General features: G+C 43.6%; 6 protein-coding genes across 6 annotated transcripts; 2 read left to right on the forward strand and 4 right to left on the reverse strand.

The window, feature by feature from the left end:
* Positions 1-400: 400 nt before the first annotated feature.
* Bfra_005959 (putative ran exchange factor prp20 pim1 protein) lies at positions 401-2,297 on the forward strand (the record flags this gene model as incomplete). The annotated part of the gene is made up of 2 exons (XM_037336334.1): positions 401-1,414; positions 1,467-2,297. The coding sequence occupies 2 exons, from the start codon at positions 401-403 to the stop codon at positions 2,295-2,297; spliced, it is 1,845 nt and encodes a 614-aa protein (XP_037191544.1).
* A 4,272-nt stretch (positions 2,298-6,569) lies between these two features.
* On the reverse strand, positions 6,570-7,601 carry Bfra_005960 (putative thioredoxin protein). The gene is made up of 3 exons (XM_037336335.1): positions 7,421-7,601; positions 7,078-7,182; positions 6,570-6,978 (listed from the first exon to the last, which is right to left on the reverse strand). The coding sequence occupies exons 1-3, from the start codon at positions 7,546-7,548 to the stop codon at positions 6,771-6,773; spliced, it is 441 nt and encodes a 146-aa protein (XP_037191545.1). The 5' UTR covers positions 7,549-7,601; the 3' UTR covers positions 6,570-6,770.
* A 2,629-nt stretch (positions 7,602-10,230) lies between these two features.
* Bfra_005961 (uncharacterized protein) lies at positions 10,231-12,696 on the reverse strand (the record flags this gene model as incomplete). Its single annotated transcript, XM_037336336.1, has 1 exon — positions 10,231-12,696. One exon carries the CDS (start codon positions 12,694-12,696, stop codon positions 10,231-10,233), a length of 2,466 nt encoding a protein of 821 aa, XP_037191546.1.
* Positions 12,697-18,696: 6,000 nt separating this feature from the next.
* Bfra_005962 (putative fad-dependent oxygenase protein) lies at positions 18,697-19,833 on the reverse strand (the record flags this gene model as incomplete). Its single annotated transcript, XM_037336337.1, has 3 exons — positions 18,697-19,341; positions 19,401-19,484; positions 19,651-19,833. 3 exons carry the CDS (start codon positions 19,831-19,833, stop codon positions 18,697-18,699), a joined length of 912 nt encoding a protein of 303 aa, XP_037191547.1.
* A 1,439-nt stretch (positions 19,834-21,272) lies between these two features.
* Bfra_005963 (putative haloacid dehalogenase protein) lies at positions 21,273-22,117 on the forward strand (the record flags this gene model as incomplete). The annotated part of the gene is made up of 2 exons (XM_037336338.1): positions 21,273-21,928; positions 22,012-22,117. The coding sequence occupies 2 exons, from the start codon at positions 21,273-21,275 to the stop codon at positions 22,115-22,117; spliced, it is 762 nt and encodes a 253-aa protein (XP_037191548.1).
* Positions 22,118-24,497: 2,380 nt separating this feature from the next.
* Positions 24,498-26,522, reverse strand: Bfra_005964 (putative tat pathway signal sequence domain-containing protein; the record flags this gene model as incomplete). The annotated part of the gene is made up of 1 exon (XM_037336339.1): positions 24,498-26,522. The coding sequence occupies one exon, from the start codon at positions 26,520-26,522 to the stop codon at positions 24,498-24,500; it is 2,025 nt and encodes a 674-aa protein (XP_037191549.1).
* Positions 26,523-27,049: the final 527 nt, after the last annotated feature.

The raw sequence follows: 27,049 nt of genomic DNA on the forward strand, positions 1-27,049 counted from the left end.
TAGGCGGTAGATTCCTCGAGAATCGGATACGGCTAGCATGTCCCATCTGCCCGAAGCTCTAAGCCCAATCTAGTATGGTTGATCCAAACAATAGCTCATCCTTGCCGAGTTGTTGATTTTGATTTTTCTATGGTTAAAGAAACGCGACGGAATCAGATTATTCGCACACAACTTCGTACCGTACAACAATTCACAATTCATAACAACCACTTCAATTTCCATTGAATTCAATCAATTACTTCAATCTTCAACCGTCTCGAATTGTAATTACTTTTTCTCGTACAGCAAACTTTTCAAAGCTCTTTTCAATTCCACTTATCACTCGAAGATTTATTCTCGAGGACCGTACTTTATCGCGTCTTTCGTCATCTTCGAAGCTTGAATAACTTCATCCGGCAAGATGCCACCAAAGAAGATCCCATCACCTCCTACTCGAGTTTCATCTCGTAAAACCTCTCCTCCAAAGAGCATTCAAGTCGAGGCAAATACCTCAAAAGTCATGAGGAAAGCTCTCGCACCCAAAAAGAATGGTGTCGCAAAAAATGTCGCGCCTCAAAAGAAAGTCTCTACTGCTGTCGCAAAGAAGACAGCCAAGGCACAAGCAGCTTCAACCAAGAAGACTGCCACTACTACTAAATCTGTCACCGCCAAGAAGACAACTACCACCAAAGCTGCCATGGCAAAGAAAGTCGCTGCCGCTAAAGCCGCTCCATCTAAGCCTGCTGCCCCAAAATCAAACAAGCGCAAATCCACCGACGATGCCGATGAACCTGTCGCAAAACCCTCGAAGAAGGCAAAAGTCACCAAATCCACTCCTGCCACCAAGAAGCCTGTCACAAAAGCAGCTGCGAAGCCTCTCCCCATAGTCAAAAAGCCAAAGGCCGCTCCAAAGCCCAAGGCTCCAAAGGTCGTCAAGCCAAAGATTGTCAAAGCAAAGGTTGTGAAGCCAAAGACAATTATCAACTTCGCTCCCACTCAACTCTTGGACATTTATGTCTTCGGTTGCAATGAAGCTGGAGAGCTTGGTCTCGGTCTTCAAACCAAGAAAGATACAATCAATCGACCAGTCAAGAACCCCGCTCTCACTGCTCGTGGTGTTGTTCAGATGGTTGCTGGTGGTATGCACGGAGCTGCTCTTACCAAAGACAATAAGATTCTCACATGGGGTGTCGCTGATGGATTAGCATTGGGTAGAAAGACCGATGATTGGGTTGCACCTGAGAGAGATGCCGATGCAGAGTCGGATGATGAATCAGCCGCCGCAGATGCCCGCAACCCCTTGGAATCAACACCTGGCGAAGTTGATTTGACCAATGTACCAGAAGACACTATCTTCACCCAAATCACTGCAGGTGACAACGCTACTTACGCCCTCACCAACGATGGCTTGGTCTATGGATGGGGATCAATCAGAGTAAGTTCAATCACCACAACCTTTTTTTTGGATCATACTAACTATCTAATAGGGCGCTGATGGTCCAATGGGCTTCACCAAAGATGTCAAGGAGACCTTGGTTCCAATGCTCATTCCTGGCTTGAAGAACATTGTCAAGCTCGCCGCTGGTAACAACCATTACCTTGCTCTCAACAACAAGGGTGCTGTTTTCGCATGGGGTGCTGGTGAGCATAATCAACTTGGTCGAAGAATCGTTGAACGTTCAAGATTGAATGCTCTTCTTCCTCGTGAATTTGGTCTACCAAAGGCCATGACCGACATTTTCTGTGGATCAGAACATAGTTTCGCCATTCACAAGAATGGCACCGTTTACTCTTGGGGAGCAAACAACATGGGTCAATGTGGTCAATTCAGCAAAGATGGTACCCTGACTGAAGAAGTCACATCAACTGCCACCAAAGTCAATATTCTCAAAGACAAGAATATCAAGATGATGGCCGCAGGTAACGCTTCCAGTTTGGCACTGACCCACGAGGGCGAGGTTCTTTACTTTGGCAAAGCTCAGGATGGTCTTTCTGGCCATGATGTTGAGGCACTTCCAGAAGATGTCATCATCAGAAACGAACGTAACCAACGATCGATTATCAAGACACCTCTCACCTTCCCATTCAAAGGATCATACATTGCTATGGGCAGTGACCACAGCATCGTTCTTGGCCCTGATGGTCACAGTCCTCACTATTCTTGGGGATTCAACACCTACAGACAGACTGGTTTGGAAGATGACCAAGATGTCTACATTGCAGAGGAGCTCGAGAACAAGAACATCGAAGGAAAGAAGCTTGTCTGGGCAGCAGGAGGTGGCCAATTCTCCTTCTTGGCTGGTATTCCAGAAAACTAAATTTCGGATCGCCGCGTGTTTGATTTTTTTCGCTGTAAATAGCGCATTTCGGATCCTGACACACTGCAATCAATCCAGCTCGAACTCGGCCTGACAGCATTTGCTCAATAGGGACAACATATCTGCAATTATTTTGCGAGACTGACCTTGATGGATCTCTGGTTTTTACCCAGGACTTTGATCCGGACCATCAAGGCAGTTCTCTCTTAATCATCGCAGATATGTTTTCCTTATTGAATAATTGCCGGAAGGGCGATAATAGAGAGGATTGAGCGTGGTTGTAGAAGGTGATGGCTGCATTCATGAATTGGCGTTTCGGAATTGGACTGTATGGATATTAAAAATGGGAATGGACTATGGCATTATTGTGGTGCATGGAATAGAACAATGGAACATTGGGATGGATTAAACTGGCGTTATTTGTTTAAGTAGTCTTTTAAAGAGACTCGTTATCATTGGTCGTGAGAGGCCTTTTTATGGAACTGTTGGATTTGTTAGACTTGTCTTTCGTTGTCTGTTCAAAGTCATTGCGTCTGTGGTACACAGACTAAATTTTTCTTTGGAATGAAAGATTTTATAAATGAATATGTCCTGCTTGTGCAGTTGTGATGTGACGTGTTGTTCTAGATTGAGAAGTTGATGGGGAACTAAACGAGATCGTTAAAACGCATGCCGTTTGAGATCCTTGACACGGAATACGAATACTCATTTTAATATATAGGTAGCTATTAGCATGAAAGAAAGTCGGGGAGATTGGAGACGATGTAATAGATAGTAGATATGTAAAAAAAAACATCCGAGACTTTAAAAATTAGAAATTCATCAGCTAGGCCACTAATAACAAGTTGACAAACCAAAGGGACACTCGGGCTGCCAAAATTCGAATTGGCAATCTTTCTTGACGCATCGATTCACATACTTTGCAACTCGAAACCATAATTCATTATAGATGAAACCATCAAGAAGCGAATTCTGGTCGCAACCAAGAGGGAAATAGGTTCGTTGTAACGTTGGAAGGTTGGGATGTGGCCCGTCAGACTGGTGGGCTTCAGGTTGTGCTTATCCCGGAATCTTTCTCTGGGTTTCTTCGTATATGTGTGTGTGTTCCTCGGATCTCAGAAGTCGGGAGCTATGCTGTAGAAGGTGTATCGCGTGTGTTGATTAGTTGGTTGGTTGGTTGGTAATATAGAGAGAGAGAGAGAGCTTGATGATGTTGATGTTTAAATCTCTAGGGGTATACTCCAGCTTGGAATTTCAAATTCGGGATTGAGAAATCGTGTTTTGGGATTGGATAGCTGGTAGTAGGTACGGTTGGTGTTGGTATTGGTATCGTTATTCTTCGCGTAGACATGACGCCAGAGTTTACTAGTGAGAAAACAAACTGTGGCATCCATGATATTCATCGCATGTGGCATCTTACCGGGTAATCTATAATTCATTCATTCATTTATGAGGCTTGCTTTGTGAGCGATGTAATCACCATAATCTCTATCCTGTGAAGAAACAGTAGAAGTCATAAATAGCAATAGCTATAGATCACGATTCTGGCCGGATGATAAAACCAGTCGGCCAGCCGTACAACTTTGATCTCTTGAAAGGGGGTTTGGGAGGGTTGCGGATGTGCATTCGCGAAACGAAACTATGTCGATTTGATTCTTTTCAGGGGGAAACTTGAATTAAGTTTGTGGTATATCGCGCAGGCGAAAAGAAACGGGGAGGAGGCGGGAAGAAGAAAAAGAGAGGATAGTGCGAGGATAATGAGCGATGTAGATGGAGTGAAGATTCGTCTTCGTAGGTACCTAGTTCGTTTCGCGCAAACAAATAAAATAGTACAGTCCGATCTGAACAATTCCACCTCGGAGATTCAATATCTGCACCATTGTATAAACAAATATACACGAGAACCCATGAACCTCCCCTACAAGCCCCGACTATTCGCCTCCCTCTGAAAGTAACGTTCGTGTTGATTCTGCATCATTCCGTGTATTAGGAATAGATGTTGATATTCTCTCCTACCCTACCTTAATCAAAAGTATACATCGATAGAGTAATCGAGCAGCGTACAATGCATCCAATTCAAAATAACGCACAATCGACTAGAAACCAAGACTTAACCTTAGCCGCGAGTGAAGAAACCCATCCATCATACCAAAAAATCTAATCCCAAACAGAAGAGAAATTCGAGAGAGAAAAGGCGTCTACCTGATCACCCCCACTCGTTGTATAGAAATGATAGTTCCGTTCCATCTTCAATACTCATCGATGATGGAGAAGAAATTTCGCATCTTCAAATTTCGCTTGAAATTCATAGTGTTCATCTGTCATCTCATCTGCAAACATACATACATACATACTCTTTATTCTGATCTCCCAGAATATACATTCTAATCAACAGATTCCCTTTCAAATTACACAACACACCCAAAAAACACCCCCTCTTCTCCCCCCAAACAATCTACAACCCCGCGCTCCAACATCCCGTAACCTCCTATAATAGAAGTTCCGACCTGTAGAATCAATACCTACCCATCTCCTCAAATAACTATTTTTTTTATTTAAAAAAAAATCCATAATGAATATGTATAAAGCCTTTCCGGTGATGAATTACTCTTCTCGTCACAAAATAGAATACAACGACATCCATCGAATTTCCATACCATTCCTTCATTTGTGAGTTCGTAGATTGGTGAATTGGCCTCCCTATATCATACATGGTATGAACCATTCCCGGAAACCAAGAAGAAATAAGAGAAGAAAAGAAAAGAAAAGAAAAGAGGGGGAAAGGTTGAAGAAGAGAAATAAACATGAGAAGAAGAAAAAAACAAAAAACGAAAGAACCCCAAGAGCGAAATCCCCTCTCGTTAAAAAAAGATGTAAATTTTTTTTAACATCAACAGGTCTTCCACCATCACCCTTCGCATATTTCAGCTGAATTCTATATTCTCCAACCGAGGAATTCGACAAAACTTCTGTTTTTTTGTTTTCATTTCTTTCTCGACGTAGTATTCAATTTAGTGTTGTTCATATTGCCGTTCGTCTCTCATATACACACTCCAATCTCAGTCGACTGAGACCGAGACCGAGACTGAGACCGAGATATTAACACCCAATATACAGGTATTCAATCCATGTCGATCCGTGAGAACTTTCTCTACACTCTATCTATAACTCATTAATATCCATTCTCCAATTTTCAAAGACCAAGAACGGAGAAACAACAATAACAACAAATTCTTCCCAATTCATCGTGCGTTCTCATGTCGTACTCGTATCCTCAACGTGAGTAAAGTAAAAAATGCACAGAAGAATATAATGATCAATTACCAACACGAGTTGACAATCAATCATGTGCTACATCATATAACAAGAGAAAGAACAAATACAAGAGCGCCGGAGAGAAAGAAAAAAAGCCTCGAAATGAGTAGAGAAGAAGCATGCATTATTATGAAAAATCAAGAAGGAAAAGGTATCTGCATATCCAAATCTACACATTTTCCCTCCCAGACATCTCCTTACACCAACCACCCTACCACACCGCACTACCAACACCATCCGGCTCGACCTCCCAGGTATAAAGATTCAAACCAGGCTATCAACATCTCGACTACAAAATCCACAAAGCCAGGCCACCAAACCTACCCAATCTTTCCAATCTCAACCCAGGAAGCCAACCTACAGTACCACTTTCATAAAATTCCAGCGCAGTTCCAATACACAACCACCACCAATCACCAATCACCAACCCCTATCTCAAAACCAACACATCAAATCCCCTCCCTTCTCGCCTTGTCCATCCTATTTTCTCTTTCCCCTCTCCATCCATCTACCAACAACCAGTCAGCCGACCAGCCGTCTATTAATCCAACTAGGAAAAACAACACGCTATGAAATAAAGATCCGTGTTTCGATCCCATTCCACCATACCAGAAAAGCGGTGGTCCACCTAGGTCCAGGTGGACATCGGTCAGTTCATTTTAACCCATCGAGTCATTGACCGGCCTATACAATCTACCAACAGGTCGAGATAGGCAGCTCAGGTAACAACCATAAGACGGATAGAAGTGTATGATATCAAGTTATATAGTGCTCGGGTTCTCTGCATTAATGCGACAGGGATTGAGAGATGTTTGATTCAACATTTCATAGCGGATGCGAGTTCCTTCTCCTAGGTAAGGGAAACTTCCCACGCGATTGATATCGGTCGGGGACCTCACAATATAATGAAGCGTACGTGGAAACAGAGTAAATTCATCCCAATTATTCATAGGCCATTCACAAGAAGAATCATAAATTCAAATCACGTATTTCTAAACCATCAATTCATACGTTCATTTCCTAACCCCCACGTAACAGGACCCAAAAAACACACGCGGTGTTGTCCCCGTAGATACTTTGTTCTATCCATGTGTATAATACCCCCTTCAATCTTCTATTTCTATCCCCTCACCCCTCTATCATCAAAAACACCCCCTACTAAGCCTTAGGCTCAACCCCCTCAACAGCGCTTTTAATAGCACTTTCCAACGCAGCAGGGTTAGCACCTACAACCTCTGCGACCTTTTTCTCTCCCTTGAAGATTATAAAGGTAGGCATGGCTCTGATACCAAGCTCTTGTGATACCTCTGGCAACTCATCGACATCGATTTTGATGAAATGGGCGGCGGGGTAGTCGACCGAAAGCCTATTTACCGTGAATTAGAATGTTTTATTTCTTATTTTTCTTTTGTAGAAAAGAATGAGGGGAGGTATGTAGTCAGGACAGTAAAGGGAGAAAACATACTGAGTAACTTTAGGAGCGATGGCCTTGCAAGGACCACACCATACTGCAAAGGCATCGAGAACAACAACTTGGTTGTCGGCAAGAGCTGACTTGAATTCAGTTGCGCTATTAATTTTCTATTAGTATTTGTGTTTCTATATCTGTGTTTACACTATGGATCTCTGTCGGAAAGCTCTTCGTGCCCCACACAACCTACACATATCATCGAAGATATGGTATAACATTGTGACGCGACCGAATAGAAACATAGATGATCTATTCCAATATACCGATCCAAAAATCGAGGGGGGGAAGTATATATCTCGTTTCTGGAGAGGAGGGGGGGCGGGGGAGTAAAACTCACGTTGCAATATTGTGGACACCCATATTTGCGATAGTTTGATGAAAGGCTCTTTTGTTTATAGATTGGAAGAAGACGGTGCGATTATATGTTTTTGGTAATCGTGGAAGAGATCGAATGAAGAATGACATATGAAGACTCTCGCAGATATCTGAAGAGTATTTGTATGTTTTTTGAGTTTGTTGAGGCTGACGGGAAGAAGGTGGGAAGTCAAGGAAGATCCGTAGATGGGTTGTTTCTCTTCCGATGCTTTCTAATGCCGATTGATTTCTAAGAGGGGTAATTGTAATTGATACCTGGTAATCCAGGCGGCAAATGACGAAATGATGATTGTGTAAGCGGAGATGGGCTAGATTCTTTATCCTTGTTAGATGGATGATGGGATATGATTGGTTGAAGTGTGTTTGGAGTGTGTATGATTGATTCCAAAGAATCTTCTATGCTTTCTAGAATATTGTTATTTTGGGTATAGAATGGTAGAATGGGTGGTATTGAGATCTATTTTGGGATTGTATCATGATTTGTATTTGAATTCTTTCGGTCTCGCCGTCGCTGTTATCTGTTGGTCATTTGCTTTTTACTTATTTACAAGCCCATCAATACTACAAACTCGGCGGCTAGTATGTTTGATCAAACAGGGAACACCCAAAGATATCCTGATTTTCAACCCATCTCTACAGACATGACAACATCATAACTTTGGTCAAAACATCCATCCATCACCTATTCATTCATCAATAGCTGCTAGCTCCTAGCTATCATCCAGACACAACCCCCTCTCTTTCTATACTTCCGAGTCATGAAATACCATACCTCTAGACCCTATCACAGATGGTCAACTAACCAACCCACTATCCAACTATGCAATCAATACATCATACAATCACCCCTCCACCCCTCTACAGTATCACAACATCTCAACATCTTAACACCACAACACCACAACTCCTTAGCTCCTTCTAGATATCAGATTCCCACTCCGTGATACATACACACACACAGACACATGCTTACTAATTAGTACTCACACTCTACCATCCCACCACCGTACTACATACATACAACTCAGCCCTAATCCTGAATGACATAATTCATCTATATCTTCCATCTCTCATTTTTCCATCTCTCTCCTCTCCCGTCTCCCAGTTTCAGCCCCAGCCCCAGCCCCAGCCCCTCTTCGTAATACCACACACATTACCACACACCCACCCTCAATCCCTCAATCCACAACGGCAAGCCAGCAGTCCAGCCGTCCCCCTCCTCTTAAATCCTCATGCACGAAATCCATCCCATCCTTCAGCTGAAAAACGCCCCTGCCCACCGCCCCCCTTCCCCTCATCGATATCATCATAATTCCGTCCTGTACCTGCAGCTAATAACTACATCACACCTATCTACCCATCCACCAATACCTATCAATTCTCATCTCTTCACCACTCTCCCGAATGGTGATCCCATCCCATCCCATCCCATCCCATCCCATCCCATCCCATACATGTGGTGCACATGCACACATCACTGCACACACATGCGCGCAATCAAAAGAAAACATCAGCTGAAAACCCTACCTGCCTGCCTGCCCACCTATTCAGGCATATAAACGCACATGTACGTACACGTACACATACACATCACATTATATTAAACTTCATCAATCGCACAGGCAATGAATGCACATCCAACTCCATTCATTAATTCATTCTCCTTGTACATATTCCCTATCCCTACAAATTCTCCCTACACATTCTCCCTCCAAGTACACATCAAATACAAAATACAAAAGCGAGCACGGATATAGTACATTGCAATATAATATAATATAATACAATCATGATTACGAGTAGATATCTACTACCTATTCCCCAAACTAGGCCATCTCATCTCACCTCGTTTCTCGCCATCCTCCTCTTGACTCCTTCCTCCCTCGCTTCGTACAACCTCTCAGGATCCCAATTCCCAATCCCCGTCCCCCAACCTCGAATCTCGCATCCAAAATTCTGGAAATTTGAAGTCTTTCTTAATTCTCACTCATCTCACCTCATCTATACCTCAAGAAATCAATCAACCAGAAGAGAAAAAATTTTTCAAAAAAGAAGAAGCTAGATAGCTCACTATTACTAAATACTATAATCTTCCTCAAATGCCCAATCCTTAAGAGCCCTGCTCTCTCCCCCCCCCTCCCTCTCATCTTTCTTATCCCCGGGTATCTCTTCCGCTCAAGAAGTAATATTACATATTTTCCTCCCCTTCCATTTCCTCCTTCGCCCATAAGCCTTCCCCAAGATCCTGTAAAAAAAGGAGTGACGCCGTCATAATTTTCCACTCCCCAACGATACCCCGATTTCTTTTTTCGGTCCCCTATTTCAAATACATGTTGGGGTATCGATTCGAAAATATCAAAAAGCAAAAAAAAGCAGAAACATCTATGTGCTAGTGGGGATATCAATTCATTATGAAACCGAAAAAAAGCAAAAGAAATAAAGAAAAAGTTTTGTCGTGAATCCGTGAAATAGTGATTGTGGAGTAATGCGAGTGAATGGATGAGAAGCCGATAGTTGATGTATAGAGTAAAGATATCATGGACAATGACAATGATCGAGACGAAGCTTTTTTAACTATTTTCGTTTAGGTCGATTCGAGCCTTTTTATAAGGAAATGGTTGTTAAAGGAGCGAATGCTGACAAAAGAAAAGTTGCAATGAGCGTGGGTGTCGATAGTGACAAAATTGTTGTAATGAAATAATTAAAAGAATGTGGTGCTCGTTTCGTTTTGTCATTGTCCTTGAAAATCTTCATCTTTCCACCAGTTCGACTTTACGAGTCATTATGACTCACACTCGTCCTTCGTGCCTCTCCAGAAGCTCTTGGTTTCATGTCAAGAAGTCTCGCGCTACCAGCACTGACTCTTCTAACATGTCCGAAGTCAACACTTGTAGCTCTGCTAATACCAGTACCATCCTCGTCGACGAATTCAGCCTGATAGCTGATACTTCTTCGGTAGCCTGGAGAATCTTCAACAGCCTCATCCAAAAGTCCTTCGCGAGATTTCGCTCGTTCACGGTGAATTACAGTAGCATGTCTTGCCACAGCTCCCCATTTTGTCTGCCCTTCTGGAGATGGATTTTGTTTAAAGCTAGCTCCATCTTCCTCATCGCTAGAAGCCATGGGAAGACCGGTAGATTGTCGCTTCATCATATTTTCTTCCTCAGGCCCTGGTGTAATGCGGCTGAAGTATTCATCTTCAGCAATTCCAAGTTCTTCCGAAGATTCTGATAATTCTTTATAGCGTTGTTGTAAAGAGCTAGCAGAATCGCGTAATGGTGACAATGTCATCTGTGCAGATCCTCGTTTTGAAGCTGTTTTCTTTCCAGAAAGCCATGATCCTTCGGAATCTATTGATGCAAGAGATTGGGAGATAAGGGTAGGTTGTTCGGGTGAAGGTACATCTGTTGATCTGTGGCCACTGGTAGGTGTGCTATCTCGTAAACGCACGACACTGATTGGAGTATCGTATCTGCGTTGCTCCTCCAAAGACCTTCGTACACTACCTCTCTTATCTGGATAAGCAGTTCGTATTGGTGGTACGATATCAGTCTCAGGAGATTGTAGTCGAGAGTCCGGTGGTGAAACTGGAAGTTCGGGCAAATCTTCTCTAAACTTTGACATTGTTCGTTTGGGGATGTTTGATGTTTGCCTAACCACTGGCGTATATCCCAAGTGGGGTGGTGGCCCAGTTTGCACTGTTTCCCGTGAAGTGTTCGAGAAAGATGGTGTAGAAGTCCTGCTGAGTCTCTTGTTTCGTCTAAAGAATGATGTCCACGATTGAGAAGTTTTGGCTTCCACAGGCTGCTTGACAGGTTCTGTCTCCACTCGCTGTTTTTTAGCTGGAGAAGGGGTCCTGGATTTATCTAGGTTTACCACCTGTGAAATATTTGATGGCCCTCGAAGATGGCCCTGTGGTGAAGCAGGTGGTGAAGCATTAGCTTTGCCGATAGTGCCAACCTGCGCAGTTCCTGAGAATGGTACGGAACGTTCTGAAGAAGGGGTTGGGTTCTCATTGACGAATGGAGTTTCGTGCGCAGGGGAGTCTTTGAAAAAGGCATCCGCAGGTCGCTTTCCTCTCCCAGAATCCCAAGTATCTGATCCTCTCCTCTTGCTTGATGTGGTTACTGCGGATGTTCCAATGCCCAAGCCTACTACCTCTCTTCCTAGAACCCCCCTCTCCATATTATCCGGTGGTGGTGTACCGTATCGAGCTGCAGCTGCTTCTTCAGCCTTTTGTTTCTCTTGCTTTCTTGCTAATCTTCTCTCTGCTTTCAGCTTCTCATCTGCCTTCTTTCTTTCTCGCCTCTTCTGATCTCTTTCCATGAGCTCTCGAAGCTCTCGGGCGTCCAGATCATCGGCAAGTTCATCAATTCTCTTATTTGCTTTTAGAACTTCTTCTGGAATGTGTATGCGATCCAAGATACGTCGCTTTTGCGAGTCTGATCTATCCGAACCAAAACCGGTTACGCCAGGCGCATATCGAGGGTTTTCGGAATGTCGAATCGTAGGGCGTGGTGCCAACGCATCTAATGCAGATATTCTCCATGATGTTTGATGTTCGGAATTCGAAGATACTGAAGAACGCATCGATTCCGCAGTTGGCAGTGAAATATCGGAACGCGGGTTTTGTAAATTCCCTTTCAATCCGGTCCGCATTCTCTTGCTATCCCTCTTCATGGGACGACCAGATGATGAGGCATCTGCGGCCGGTCTGCTGGGCATAAAAGAAACCATTGCTTTAATTTCCTCTTCCCTATTAAATTCCTCCTTGCGCTTTTTACTCGACTTCCGCCTTGAGAGTTCCGCAGCACCTCTTTTATGTAATGTTGGCACCCTCTGCCAATCCTTTAACTCCTCGGCTTCTTGATCTGTAAGTCCAATTGTCGTGTCTCTTCTGTCTCGACCATCTGCAGGTAAAGGAGGAACCGGAGGTCTATGCACGTCTCTGTGCACGCGAATGCTATCGTTTCGACCGGGAGAAAAACTATAAGTCCTTTGCCTTTCAGGCTTCTGTAATTTGTTCGAATCCCTCGAAGATTTTCTTCTCCTTTGAGAGTCCCTCCGGCTTCTTCTTCTCTCGAGAACTGATAAAGGGTTTAATTCGGATCCATCATGCCTTCCAGGGTCCCGCTGTGTGCCAGCATCGTGCATGGTTGAGTGTTCGGAGCGAGAAGTGCTAGCCCCACTGCGCGACGCTCTGCGAGTACTTTTCCAACGGAACGGCCACAAACCCATCTTTCCATCGATGTGTATAAGATAAAATTTATGCCCCTCTCAATATTACGAGGTTGGCACTGAGCTGTAATATATGCTGTGTCAAAACCCGCTCAAACCCTTCACGGAGCTCCAAGGTTTCAATCTAGTACCTGCACGCGTTGACCATGGCCATCAAATTGTGAATCTCGACCGAGTTAATGTGTGTGGGCACTGAGCACTGAGCAAGCGACTGACAGATAAAACGTTTAAAACCCCACGAGGTCCTTCCTTGTCGCAAGTTAATAAATAGAAAATTGTTTTGTGAAAGTGGATCGCGTTTCCGCTCGCATGACGTTCAATCAAGTAGTGCCTGTATACGGAGGTTCTGCTTTGGATTTTTTTTGTTTGGTTGGTACGGTTGTGTATGATTTGACAGGATTACTCCGGTATCATTTGAGCAGAATTGAATATTACAAACGTTAGGCCAGACAGGCAAGACGAACGATGGGGATGGAGATGGAGATGAATTGATCGAACTGGTCGAGATCTTTCCTTCCTGGGATGAATTCTGGGAATTTGGAATCCTGAGGGAATGTAATAGGCCTTGTGAGATTTGAACGGTATTTGAAATTGGGAATTCTTTTAATTGCGAAAGTAAGGGAGAAAGAAGATAAAATTGAAATGAGAAGATATGGTTGGTTGGTTGCTTTTGGTATGTGTGCCCAGGTGGGTGTACTGTGTACGAGCGAGTGGAGTAGATATGCTGTGATATGTGTGTGTGAGTGTGAGGGTACGAGAGAGTGAATTTTCCAAGGTTTTTTCTTCTTTTTCTTTCCTTTCTCTCTTTCTTGGTAGATGATGGAGATGGGCGGATGGATGAGATGATGAGGATGAATATGGATTGGGGAATAGATATTTGTGTGTGTGTGTGTGTGCGTGTGTGTGTGTACCTATGGTCGACAAGACCTGGTCTGGTCTGGTCTGGCTACCCAGGTGTGTGTGGCTGATTCGATTGATTGATTGATGGATTGATGGATTGATTGATTGATTGATTGTATTCCCTTGATAGGATCTCGTCCAATATGGATTCAAGATTATAACAGGAAGAGGTAATTTTGTAAAAATAAAGTAAAAACAGACCCAAGGGATGATGAATTGATTAAAAAAACAAATCAAGTTCTTGATTCTTAATACTCCTTCCCCAAGCAAAATAAAAATAAAATAGACCTCGTTGATCTGACGATTCTGACCTCACTAATAATAATCATTCAGCCCCTCGTTCGTTTCTTGTTTCTCCTGCCATATGTTTATTAAGCTGTGATGTAGATGTACGGAGTATATGGGTAGCATACACTCGTCGTAACTTTAGTTGCGTTAGTCATGTGGCTACTAGGTCGGTGTTTACTAGCTAAGCACAGAGTATGTATGTCTGTATGTATGTCTGTATGTATGTATGTCTGTATGTATGTCTGTATGTATGTATGTCTGTCTGTCTGTCTGTCTGTCTGTCCGTCTGTCCGTCTGTATGTAGGTATTCAATCCATTGCAATCCATTTTGCATCTCATCCTCTCTTTCCCTCCTTCATTTCACTCGACGTGTCAAACTACTCAGGTATCAATCAGCACTCGGCACATACCAATACTCCTGATTACAATTGCCACAATACTAACACATCCGGATCGATCATCTAAGTTCTACAAGCGCACGCTACTACAAGTCTACGGTACGGTACGAGACGGAGAATGCCTCAACTTTCCCTCAATACAATACTCATTACTAACTATTCTTCCTCCCTTAACTACACTACCTCGCTATCTATGTAGTAGGTCGTCACATCATTCAATCATTGGCTTCAAATCTTCAAACTCTAGCTGCGACTTACGAGATGAACCAATATTCTTCTGAAAAAAAACTTGAGACTTGAGACTTGAGTCTTGACCTTGAGTCTTGACCTTGACTCTTGACCTTGACTCTTGACAGTGGACACCCTCTGAATCCACAATTCAAACCCAAGAATCCACATCTCCAAAACTTAAATCCACAAATCAGGTACGAGATCAAGAATCGATGACATTTCATCAGATGCATCATGTACGAAAGCTCGTGAGGGAGGAACTTGGGCAATGAGACGAAACAAGAGAGGCAGAGGGAAAAAAGAGTCAGAGTGTACGCTAATTGTGTTTTTCTTCTGGATCTAGAACGAACCTTATTAACGTCCAGGGAGTCAGGGACCTGAAGAACCCGGCTGGTCGATCAATGTACTACTAGGTAGTAGGTACCTAGGTATCTACCAAATGTAGCTGGAGGGAAACATTTCAATGTTCATGCATGCATGAGGTCCCGGTCGATTTTTGTACAGCTGTTTGATGCATGGCATAAAATATACACATAGGGTTTTAGTTTACCTACACCCGTGCTCGTACCTATCTATGCTACTGTTAGGGCTTTTCAGGGTTCACTCTTTACTCATGATGGGGATTGGAAGAAGGCGAAAGAAAGATGGACTGACTGTTCTTATGATTTTCTGGCTATGATTTACAGAAAATCATGTTCAATACCACCTACAACCTACACACAAGCTATGAGCTATGAATGGAGAGTCGGTAACAATTTCTGGGATGACGAGAGAGGGAAGTCCCGTAGGATCAAGGTACGAGAAAATATACTAATATCGATTCATGTTTGGTATCTTCCTTGTAATTTTGACATTCATGGGTAACAACCTTGATCATTTCAGCAGTGCAAGTTTGGATTCGTACATTTTTTCCCCAGGCTCATTTAAGCATGCACCCATTAGGCTTGCCCTTAGAGTAAGCCTTCAACCGCCCCGACGATACCTCTCAAGTCGTCACCCTGAATCCCGAAAAGCCTCCAAACCTGGGCATGCATCTGGGGCACAGGGTGACAGGTTACTACTTTACTTTGCTTGGTGATTCCTATATCTAAATTAAGCCAATCATGCTATAGACACATGTAGATATATAAGAAACCCAAACGTACTCCCTTGCTCCTCTCCTTCCCATTAGTTTTATTGGTTGAAGGAAGGGGAATTGTCAGACAGTAATAAACTTGTTCCAGTTACTAGGTACTTATTAGCCTTGATCAATGTTCGAGAAGAGACCAAGATTATCGCGAATCACGATGCCATAATCGTCTGTCTATCCACTGAAGCATCACTCAACAATCTCAAATTTCTTCTTCTTTTTTCTCTAAGCGAACAGCTCATCTACATCAATAATTCCAATGCATAAGCTTGCGGAGTGCATTCCTGTAGGTACGGTACTTACATCACATTTCCCATCCGAATTGTAGTCTGACACGTAAAAAGGTAACAATGCATCAGTAAAAGAGTCGCATGCCGGATTATACAACCACAGGGACATGGGCAATCTAATCCTCGTGGCAGTGTATGGCTGCATTTTGTATCACCACCTCATTATCAACTTTTCTTCCCTTGCACAAACAATATTCGAATCGAAGCACACAACGATAGTAAAACTTCAAATTTCAAGATGAGATAGATCTTCCAGAAGCTATCACGCACCCAATTACCGTACTCATTAGCTCTCTCCACGATCATCTACCAATCTTTTACTCCCAGGTGACCAATATCCAACAGCACGGATGAATCGAAGGCGTTGACGATCCCACAACCGAACGGTCGAAATGCATCCTCGAACCCGCCACACGGGCTTCGGGCTAAAAAAGCTGACCTGACTCCTGAGAAAGCCTAGAAGGGTTTTCCAAGCTCCAACCGCTGCGGTTCAACGACTCGTGAAATATGGTCAGAGGAAATCCCTTTTCGCTTTTTCTTGCTTCGCTCAACCCCGCGTTGCTACGGTTTGTTGGTTGGTTTGCGCATCAGCCTATGGGATGTGCGATGAGCTGATCCTTCGCGACGGATGTATGTACGATGGACCCATCCACTATACAGCAAGCAGTACAAGGAGTTGGAAGGAAGTATCATCGAGTCATTAACTCGTGTGACGAGACTACAGACTACAGACTACATCTGCAGCATGTATGCTCCGTCAAAAATGTCTGAGCAATTGTCTGTCTGTCGTCTTGTAGCAAGTAAACACCACGCATCAGAATTTTATAGAACAGACTACGGGTGATACCTATACTTCGTATACGCTCAGAGCCTTTTCTATTTACTTTCTTTGCCTACCTACTTACTCGGCTCCCAATCTATTACACTTTCCTGTCAGCAAGATTGACACCATGACGGGCGTATGCTCTGCTCCAAAAGTCAAACTCTATCCCCAATCATTCCCATAAATTGCAATAAACCATCACCGCAGCGCGCACCGATACATAATACCATTCCGATAAATGAAAAACCAATAAAAACCCACCTCCCCAAGCTCGGCTCAAAACTCAACACAAGACGCATGAAGTAGGTACGTACATACACCGACCGGACCAAAAAGTGCCCCCTTCACTCCAAAAAGCTCTCCCGGAGCATTGTGCTCATTCCCGGCGCACGCGAATTCTTTCCTCCAGGGTAAAATTGCCTTATCATGTTGCTCGTTTCCTTTTTGGTCGTTTATCTCCGATGGGCTAGTGGGTAGGGCTTGGCGAGGTTTGGGAGAAAACCTTGGTGAAAAGTCACGCTTGATGGGGAAGGGATGTGCATGGTGTGTGTCAATTTTGATGCAAGGATTGCGGGCTTGCTTTGCTTTGGTTTTACTTGCTGTCTACGAGTAGAGAACTCGAGAGGTTGTAAGCTTTTTTGGAGGGGAGTTTTTGAATTGATGATTGGATAGGTCGGTAGGTAGGTTGGTAGGTGGGTGAGTGGGTGGGGATATCTTCATTTTTTACTCAAGGACTTGGTGAAGAATTGGTTGTGCTTGTGCTTGTGCTTGTGCTGGATACGAGAAAAGACACATCATCCTACACAACATCGATTCCCCAATTCCCAATTCTCAATCCTCAAATCATCACCAAAAACAAACCCAAAAACATCCAGAAAAGTCCACCCCCTCTCCCCAATTTCCAATCCATATGCATCCCTATATGCATCCCCCATCCCTATATCCCTATCCAGCAATTTTACATCTCATTCCTCCCTCCAGTCACTTCCCCATCCACAATACTTCGGAGATTATCATCACACCCGTGAGCTCACAGACATTTCATCGTACACTTGTAAGTTGTACTGTACCGGCTTTTTCGAATCTTCGAATCGATATATCGGTAGAGAGAATAATTGGAGCAAACAACGTTGAAACTTTAAATTGAATTCAATATTTCAATTGGGAACAGGGATTGAGATTTGGACATGGGACGGGGGTTGTTTTTGAGAGGAAAGTTTTGAGTTTCCGTGTTTCGTCATCAGAGACAGTGAGTGAGTGACACTCGCATATAATATCTATTGTGAAAGTTTGATGAAGGTTTGGAGAGGAAAAAGTTTGATATTTTGGTGTTGGGTTGGATGTGTCATTTTTTGATGGATGAAGTGATGGTGATGATTTGACGTCGATGATTGGGCTTCAAATCGAGTTTTGAGTATTTCGTCATCAGAGACAGTGTCATATATATCGGGAAGTCTGAAGAGAGTTTGAAGAAAGTTTGAATCTTTGATCTTTGATGGAACTTTGATGGCTAGATATGTCATTGTCCATGAATTTGACGTTGATGATTGACGTCGATGATTTGACGTCGATGACTTGAAATCTCGTTCTGGTATTCTAGCTTGGTTTGGCTCGGCCTGGCCTTTAGATGAAGTTCGTGAGATCTTTTTTTCTTCTTCCCTATTGTCGGCTTTGTAGTGGTTATAGTGTAATCACGACATTATTTAGTTATAATATCTTCGTATTGGTTAAGTAACTCGGGATATACTAGATAGGATCATGAAATTAAACTTCAATGGGAGGGTTTTAGGTTGGCATTTTTTGGTAAGTATATCTTCTTTTACAGAATGCACAGTCCCAATGGTACGCGGCACAGCAATCATCAGCAAGCTTCTTGCCAATACTGATTCTTTGACTACCTTTGGACGATTTTACAATACAGTTCTAAGCTAGTTTTAAGAACTAGTTGATGCTCTGTTCAATAGGAACATAATACCGCATGGTATTCTTAGGGTCCCACTGAGCTTTAAGTTTCTTCAGTTTCTCCAATCTCCATGTCTCCCACCCATAGATCGCCTGTGAAGACTCATCGCCATTGGCATAGTTGACGTAGGCGCGGAGATGTTCTGGATCATCGCTTCCATCCAACAAGTATTTTCGAAGCTTTTCACCAAATTCCTTTGCTATCGGGTCGATGTTCGAGTCAGGCGCATACATGACGTACGATGTAACCAAGATATTATCATCTCGGTGCGGAAATGCCTTACTTGCTGCATCGATGGCTTTAACTGCTTGAATCGAGTAGCCTTCGAGCAAGAAAAATGAACCAGCTATCTCTGGAACTTGGCGGAATGTTGAGTCGATCTCGTTGTATACCTGTCTGACGGCCGTCGCATTGTATGATTTCAACCCGATAGGGTATCGAAGGGATGTCATCCCGTAAGCGCATCCTGGACCATCCGCGTCCTGGAATGTGACGACGGCAAGGTCGTGTAGTGATCCCTGACTTGTCTGTACACTAAGTGGTTCAATGTCATGAAATGGTCTGGCATATTGATTGGCTTTTTCGGGGAAGCCGTTATAGATGATACCGAAGCACAGTACCGGCTGCTAGATTGTTAGCTTTCACACAATCCCAAGTGAATTTCGTCGGGTAAATGACTAACATGATCTGGATCTATCTCTGCACCCTTGATAATATATCCCCAATCAACCAGCTCCGCTGGTTGATCTCGTAACAATCTATTCGCCTCTTCGTAGAGAGCTCAAGTTTATCCCCCGAATAAATAAAGATTTCATAAGATCACAATGGGGCATTATCATCATAAACACAATATTCTCATTCCATCACCAGCCCAAAATTATGTCCTGCGCCTCTAATGGCCCAAAATAAATCCGGATAAGAGTTCCCGATACAGTGACAAGTTCGCCAGAAGGAAGCAAGAGACGGGCGGATATTACCTGGTCGGCCATGGGTCCGTATTGGCCCTGAAGCCAACCATGACCACCCCCGAGAGTGGGCGCGGAGAATCCGACGAGCTCGCATATACCGGTTACTGATCGGGTTGTTAGTTCGGATTTTCTTGGTTGGCTGGACATGGCTTAGAAATGTGAATTTCCCTGTTCGTTCTCCTAATCGAGTAAGTGTATCAACAACGTCTTTCACATTCGCACCCCCCGCCAATTATGGCAGTTGTCCATCTTCCGCAATTGTGATGTGGTTCATGGAGCGAAAATCAATCTGGATCGCGTCCTTTGCTTGCCCGAGAGCATGGGTTACATCGTGACCACCGGCTCGAGCGATGTAGGGGGTGAAATTTTGGTTGGCGTAGCGAACCTCTGGTTTGTGTTGGTACATGAAGTAGGTGGATGAGGAGTATACTGGATGTGTAATATGTATATAGAGTTGTGTTGGATGGAATGGGAATGAGGAAGAATTCTGAACACTTACGATTTTCTGAACGTTGGATTCGTGGGCTACTTGGATGATGAGGATGATGTGGGGGCTAGGTTATTCTCGCCATCTTGAGAGGAGGGGGGTGAGTTGGGTTTGGATTTCGAGGGGAGTGGGCATGGTAGGTGGAGTGTAGAATGGGGTGGGATCGTTGGGGAGTTGAGTTGGAGGATATGAAGATTTGAAGATGGTTGGAATGGGATAGAGATAGAGTCAGAGGAATAGAGGGCTGTTGATAAGTATTACATCTGAGGCAGGACTAAATGTAGTGTTTCCCTGGGACAGAAACTCTCAGTTAGATAATTTGGATATAGCATTGTTGTAAAGTAAGCTTACCAACAACTGGTATTTGCGGCATTGCAAATGGATACCTAGATACCAACTTATTTTTCCCACCGAATCGGAATCAGATAACTACCTACCTAGGTACCTACCTAGGTACCGAACAAACTTTTAGAACCAATATGTTGGAGTCGGCATAATATATCAGATTTGGTATATTTTCATGGTTCATCCGTGGATCCAACATCTGGTGTAAGTATCTCGCATGTTTGTATAGTACATAGCTAATGCTCGCTTCTTGTTTCCGCTGATCCAAACCCCATGCGGTGTTGTGAGATTGTCGTGTGGGAAGTGTGAGATGTGTAATTCAGATGGGATTTGGATGTTTTGCTTTTGGTGAGAGATGGAAATATTTAGGTGAATCTCATTGTATATCTTGGATGGTTGAAGAAAGGGAGCGAGATATTAATACATGGCAGGTAGTTAGGTAGGTAGGTAACGATACATCTTTGCGGAATTGTCAGCATGAATGACATCATTCAATCTGCTGCTCAAGCGAAGGGCGCACTCAGCGCCTTTTGATGTTGTTGACACCAATTGTATTCATGACAAAGCGGGAATTGAAAGGGAATATAAATATAGACTTGTTTCACGAATGATATATGAATAATGGTTTCGATACATCAAGTGATGATACAAAATCTTCCATAACCATTTGCTACTCAATTCCACCTTCAACTTCCATCGTAATCCTCATCGAGGGAAATTAGTTCTTAAACATAAGAAATAAATACAAAAAAAAATGACACTCTCCACGAAACCCTCAAAAATCCGCGCCATTCTCTTCGATTTCATGGGTACATGTCTGAACTGGCACGCCTCACTCCTCCCCCATCTTCCGCCCCTTCCCTCCCATCCCTCCTACCCCCCCTCACTCACTTCAAAAATCCAATCTGATTTCCTCCTCCAATGGCGCCAATCCTATTTCGATGCCAACACCTTTCGCATCTCCCACAATCTCCCCGTGGAAAACATCGATTTCACACATCTCTCCACCCTAGAAACTCTCCTCCTCACCCCCCTCTATTCTCCCTGGTCTTCCTCCTTCACTCCCCCCATCAAAGACTCCCTCATCCAGGCATGGCATCATCAAATCCCCTGGCCTGATGTTCTTCCCGCGCTGACATCTCTTTCTGATGGGAATGAATATGAGCTTTTCGTTCATGCAAACGGATCTACACGATTACAGCTTGAGTTAGTGAAAGCAGCGGGATTGAAGGGAGTTTTTGAGATGTTGTTTTCGAGTCAGTTGGTGGGGGTTTATAAACCGGAAAGAGGGAGTTATGAGTGGGTGATGCGGGTTTTGGGGTTGCAGCCGGAGGAATGTGTCATGGTGGCGGCGCATACGAGTGATTTGAAAGGGGCGAGGGAGGTGGGGATGAGGACGGTTTATGTGAGGTTAGTGGGTTGGTTTGTCTTGGGTTTTTTGTGTTGGGTTTTGGGGATTTGAGAAATTGTTTGCTGATTTTTTATTTTTGTAGGAGGTGGACAGATGATATTAATGATGATCAGGAGGTGATTAAACGCGAAAATGATGCGTATTTGGAGAATATGGAGGATTTGGAAAAGGTAATTAGGGAGTTATAAGGGAAAGAAAGAAAATAAGAATATGGAAAGGATAAATGTGGTGTACCTTCAGTAGGAGGTTACTATACTTCGTAGAAACAAAACACTTGATTGTCTAGAAACACGAGGAGAGGAGAAAGAGGAGAATCAAGTTCAATCAATCGACTTGAGTTTTTCTCAATATCCTAAGTTAATAAATTATTAATTTGGATTAGAATGCCAAGAAAATTTCCACCAGTTTTCAGGGGGAAATTTTGTCTTTTCTGGAGTATTGCACCCGGTGAATAGTTCATAGAGAGAGAGAGAGCTTATAATAATACTCTATAGGCCTCCTACTGGTGAGTTCTCCAATAAAAATATTGAGATCATGCAATTTTGCATCTTCTATCCTCCTTATTTTGTACCATCGAGTCGAAAGCTTGTAGGCTGAGCACCAGAGTATTGCGCGCAGAGCGTTTGATCATCAAATCTATCGCTCTTATTCTTTTTCCTCCTTGCTACTTGGCATTGGTACCACGATTGTACTCTTTATATATTTCTATTGACTGAATAGTGAATACCATGATAATGCCCGCAGAATACTTTTTCGTAATCATGATTATGATCACGATCGTTACCATCCATACCACTGTAGCCCTCAGTCATATGTGACGCCTGATCGGGTACGTCTTCTGTGATATTTCATATAGACAGCATATAGAAGGAATCTTTGATGTGGTATGATACGTTGTGCTGTAGCGTTAGAATCTAGAACTAAAGTCAGCATCAAGATGAAAAGTAGATAGATTTCCAGAATTTCTCGAGGCGAAATGAAACTCACAAATTCCGTTAGTATTAGTCGGTAAGTGATGAAAAATGAATATTTGCGAGTGCGAAACTCAAGTGAACCAGTTAGTATCTATTCATAATCCAAAGTAGCAATATATCACAAATAAAAGATTACTTACTTACTTACCATGCATGTACCGTACGAACTCACCAGGTCCGCACCACGCTATTGGCAGGAAAATAGATCACAATTCTGCTATAGAAAATAGGGAAATATAAATTAAGAAGATGCCAGAGATACTGCATAATGATCCCGATGTGATCTCTGTGCCTCTACGAATCTCAAAGGAATACTCATAAGTTGTACCACTATACAATACAATAGGGGTCTTCAAAGCCGGTCTTCTTCATGATTTTCCCCCTCCATATCCAAGTTTTGATTTGATAATATGAGAAATTCATATTCGGAGTTTGGAATTGGAGTTGGATCTCCTCTTCTCTTATCCCACCTCCCCCTAAACGAAAGTCTAATAAATATCCTAATCTGACCGTCGAATCATCTTATCTCATCTCATATGACATAACATGAACACAGCCCCCTTCCATTCGTCAGCTATCCATTAATAAACAAATCATCATTCACCATCCGAGCTCCAAAATTAACCTAAAATCGTCTTCCAAAACGACAAGTCTCCCTACCAGCATCATCTCAACATCATGACGTAGAATCGCCGGGGACCGTTCTCATAGGTATCATTCCGCACGTCCACCAGACCGCCATTCAATCTTGATCCATTTTCCCCAGAATAAATCCCAACCTTGAATACATACGTACACGAAATCTCTCTCTCCCTCTCACACACACACACACACACACGCACAAAAACTAAACCCATGCAATTCCCATCCCATCCCATTCCCATAAAACCATCCACGCATCCTCTATCCTCCCTCTATCCCCCAAACCCTCGGTCCCGAACATGAAACGAATAGATCCCGAAGCAAACAAGACTGCGGGTCTGCGCCCCCTTCCTTTCTGAAATATTTTTTTGGTAGAGGCTCAGACATGCATGCATGCATGAGTGTATTGGGTGTACTCGGCAATGAAGATCGTCTGCTGGGTATTCATTGCTTGATTTGTGGTAGATCTGGATAGGGAAGTAGTTCTTGTTCTTGGCGGGAGAATAGCGGGGAGGGGGGCACTTTCGGGACTTCGGGGTTGACTTCGGAGTCCGAGATGTGTGGGTAATGATTTGGCGATGGGGAGGGAGATGGGGGGTTCAGGAGTCGGAAGGGGGAGTCTGATGGTGATGGTTATGGGTACGTAGATGGATTTGTTTGTGGAAGGGTGCATGCGTATGATGCTCATGTGAGAATTGACGATTGGGAAAATGAAAATGAAAAGATACATTTGTATAGGTAGGGCTGATATAGGCATTAGAAATTCACTTTATGGAATAGATAGAATATTTAGTAATAGCATGAAGAAATTGAATTTGGATATTCGCTGAAAAAACCTAAGTAACAAGAATCATAATTTTCCTCCTCTCCTCTACTTTTCGTTCTCAGTTTCCATTTTTCCTCCTCTCATTACAAATTCATAACCATCTCATCCCTCATTATCTTCCTCTATCTAAAACTCATCATTGAGAACGTAAAGAGGCATACTATCCTCCCACATACTGTCAGTCAACATAGTCTTGTTTGACCCATCAGAGTTCATCGAGATAATTTGTCCATAAGGCTGGAAGGCATTATCGTAAAGAGGACTCTCCTCTCTGAAACCATACATTCCACTGCTGTACAAGATTCTTCCATCGGCGGACCAAACGGCGTGGGCGTCGTTGGCTCCACTGGTTGTGAGTTGTGTAAGGCCAGTTCCGTTAGGGAAGATAGTGTAAACGTCGTAGGAATCGGTAGCTGAGAGATCATCGAAGTTAAGATGGTTACGACGGGTGAAAACGATGCGCTCTCCGTCTGGAGACCAACCGGGAGTGTTGTCCCAGGTATCGGTCAAGTTTGTGACGGTACCATCAGCAAGGTTCAGAATGCGGAGACCGATGCAGTACAAAGGAGCAGGGCCACACTCTCTGTAAACGATCTTGCTTCCATCGGGTGAGTAAGATGGGAATCCTGCATTGGAAACACCGGCTTCTCCGAAAGTCAATTGCTCGTAGTAAGAACCGTTAGCTGTTACGCGATAAAGCCAACCTGGCTCGATGGATCTTTCGAAAAACCAGTATCCGAGTCCAAAGGTAATCCATTCGCCATCAGCAGTCCAAGAAGGTTGGAATGCACCGGCAAGACCACTGGTAGTATCTGTGGATGAGGTTTGGTTTGTGGAAAAGACGTCGAAGACTAAATCGACATTGGTACCATCTGCGTTCATGGTGACGATGGATGAGTTACCGAGTTGCTTTTGAGTGATAGCCAATTTATTTTGTTTGGAGAGCATGGGGAAGACATCGGTGAAGCGGTATTCGAAATCGCCGTCCCAACTGTACAAGGGTTTCTCCATTGCACGGACGGGGGTGAAATCGGTCTTTTCATAGATGACCAGGGTTCCGTCTGGGGACCAGGCGGGGTTGCGCATATCGCCCAGGATGGTGGTGTAGTTCGCAGCGCCGGTGCCGTTGTAGTTGATACCAATGTTGTCATCAGTCGAACCCTTGGTATTGAAGCCGACAACATCGGCGGTTACGAATTGGCCATTGACTTTGCATCCAACTCCAGAGGTATGGTAAACATAATCGAGTCCGGTAGCAACATCTACGGATGCGATCTGTGTCTCTGCACTGTTGACAGAGGTCATGTGGGCGTTGTAGGTGTTCTCTCTGGTCATCTCATAGAAGATAATTCGGGATCCGTCTGGGCTCCATTTTGGCGACCCAAGAGAGTAACCAGCTTTGGTGACAACTTGGGAGAAGTCGGATCCGTTTGGTCGGATCTTGTAGACGGAAAGTTCTTGGGTGTGTTCCCAACCGGTACCGTTACTGTGTCCGGTCCAGGCGGTGTTACGGTCGGAGGAAAATGCAATCCACTCTCCATCAGGCGAGAAAGAAGGACGGAAATGACCATCTGGAAGGGCATTGTCACCAGCTGTGGTGGGTGTGTTGGTTAGGTTAAAGGCAACTCCTGTAGTGAGATCCTTAACCCAGATGTTTGCTGTGAAGTTTCCTTGGGTGGATACATAAGCAAGTGTTGTTCCATCGGGTGAAAGTACACCTGCATCTTCGAAAGATGGTGTTTCAACCAAAGACTCCAATCCGGTGCCATCAATCTTGACTCTGTAGATATCCGATTGTCCATCTCCGTTACGTTCAGTGGTGAAGATAACATACTTTCCATCAGGACTGAAGTTTCCGTGATAATCGTAGGAAGAGCTGTTTCCGAGAAGTTCACGTTCATTGCTTCCATCTGCGTTGGCGATATATAGAGTAGATACGGATGGAGCAATTCTGTTCATGAACATAACACCCTTTTTGCCTGGAGCTGCACCACTAGCAGCACGAGGGAAATGCTCTCTTGGAGTATCAGAGACACTTCGTCCTGCATAAGGACAAGCGCTCCTCTTCTCTTGAGCATCAGCATATGGACAAACACCAGCTATGGCCTGGCCAACGACCATGCCAAGGGCAGTAGCTGTAGAGAAACGCATCTTCCTTACTTGTCCTTGACAAAAGCTAAGAAAAATTGATAGTTAAAGAAGGGGATGAGGAAAGGAAATTCTCCGAGGAGATAAGATCGACTTTATATACCTATCTCAAAGCACGAATACTAATCCACTATGCATTGTAGGTATCTTGGCTTTCTTCAAATTATCCAAGCAAAATGTCAGGCGCAGATACTAATACTTCAGACCGGGTTCATTGATGAAATGAAGAGTCCATGGAACGTGCATAGTATCCACTGCGGGAGTGATTTCCTCGATAGGAAGCCATAGATTGGGGACAAATGTTTTATCTGATCAATGATTTGATCATCCGATGAAAGAAGGTAGTCAGAATGGACGACTAAGCCATGTATTGGTATGAACGCGTCCACTTCATCCCATGTAACGTATGCAATCGAATGAAGGATCGGGCTTTAGAATTTTATCGAATATCCGAAGATACAAATAATCTGTAAGGCACAGAGCCAGTGAGATCTTTGTGATAGTACCCTTCAAGATAATATTAGCATCCC

Source organism: Botrytis fragariae (assembly GCF_013461495.1).
Source record: "Botrytis fragariae strain BVB16 chromosome Unknown tig00000075, whole genome shotgun sequence".
NCBI classification, from domain to species: domain Eukaryota; kingdom Fungi; phylum Ascomycota; class Leotiomycetes; order Helotiales; family Sclerotiniaceae; genus Botrytis; species Botrytis fragariae.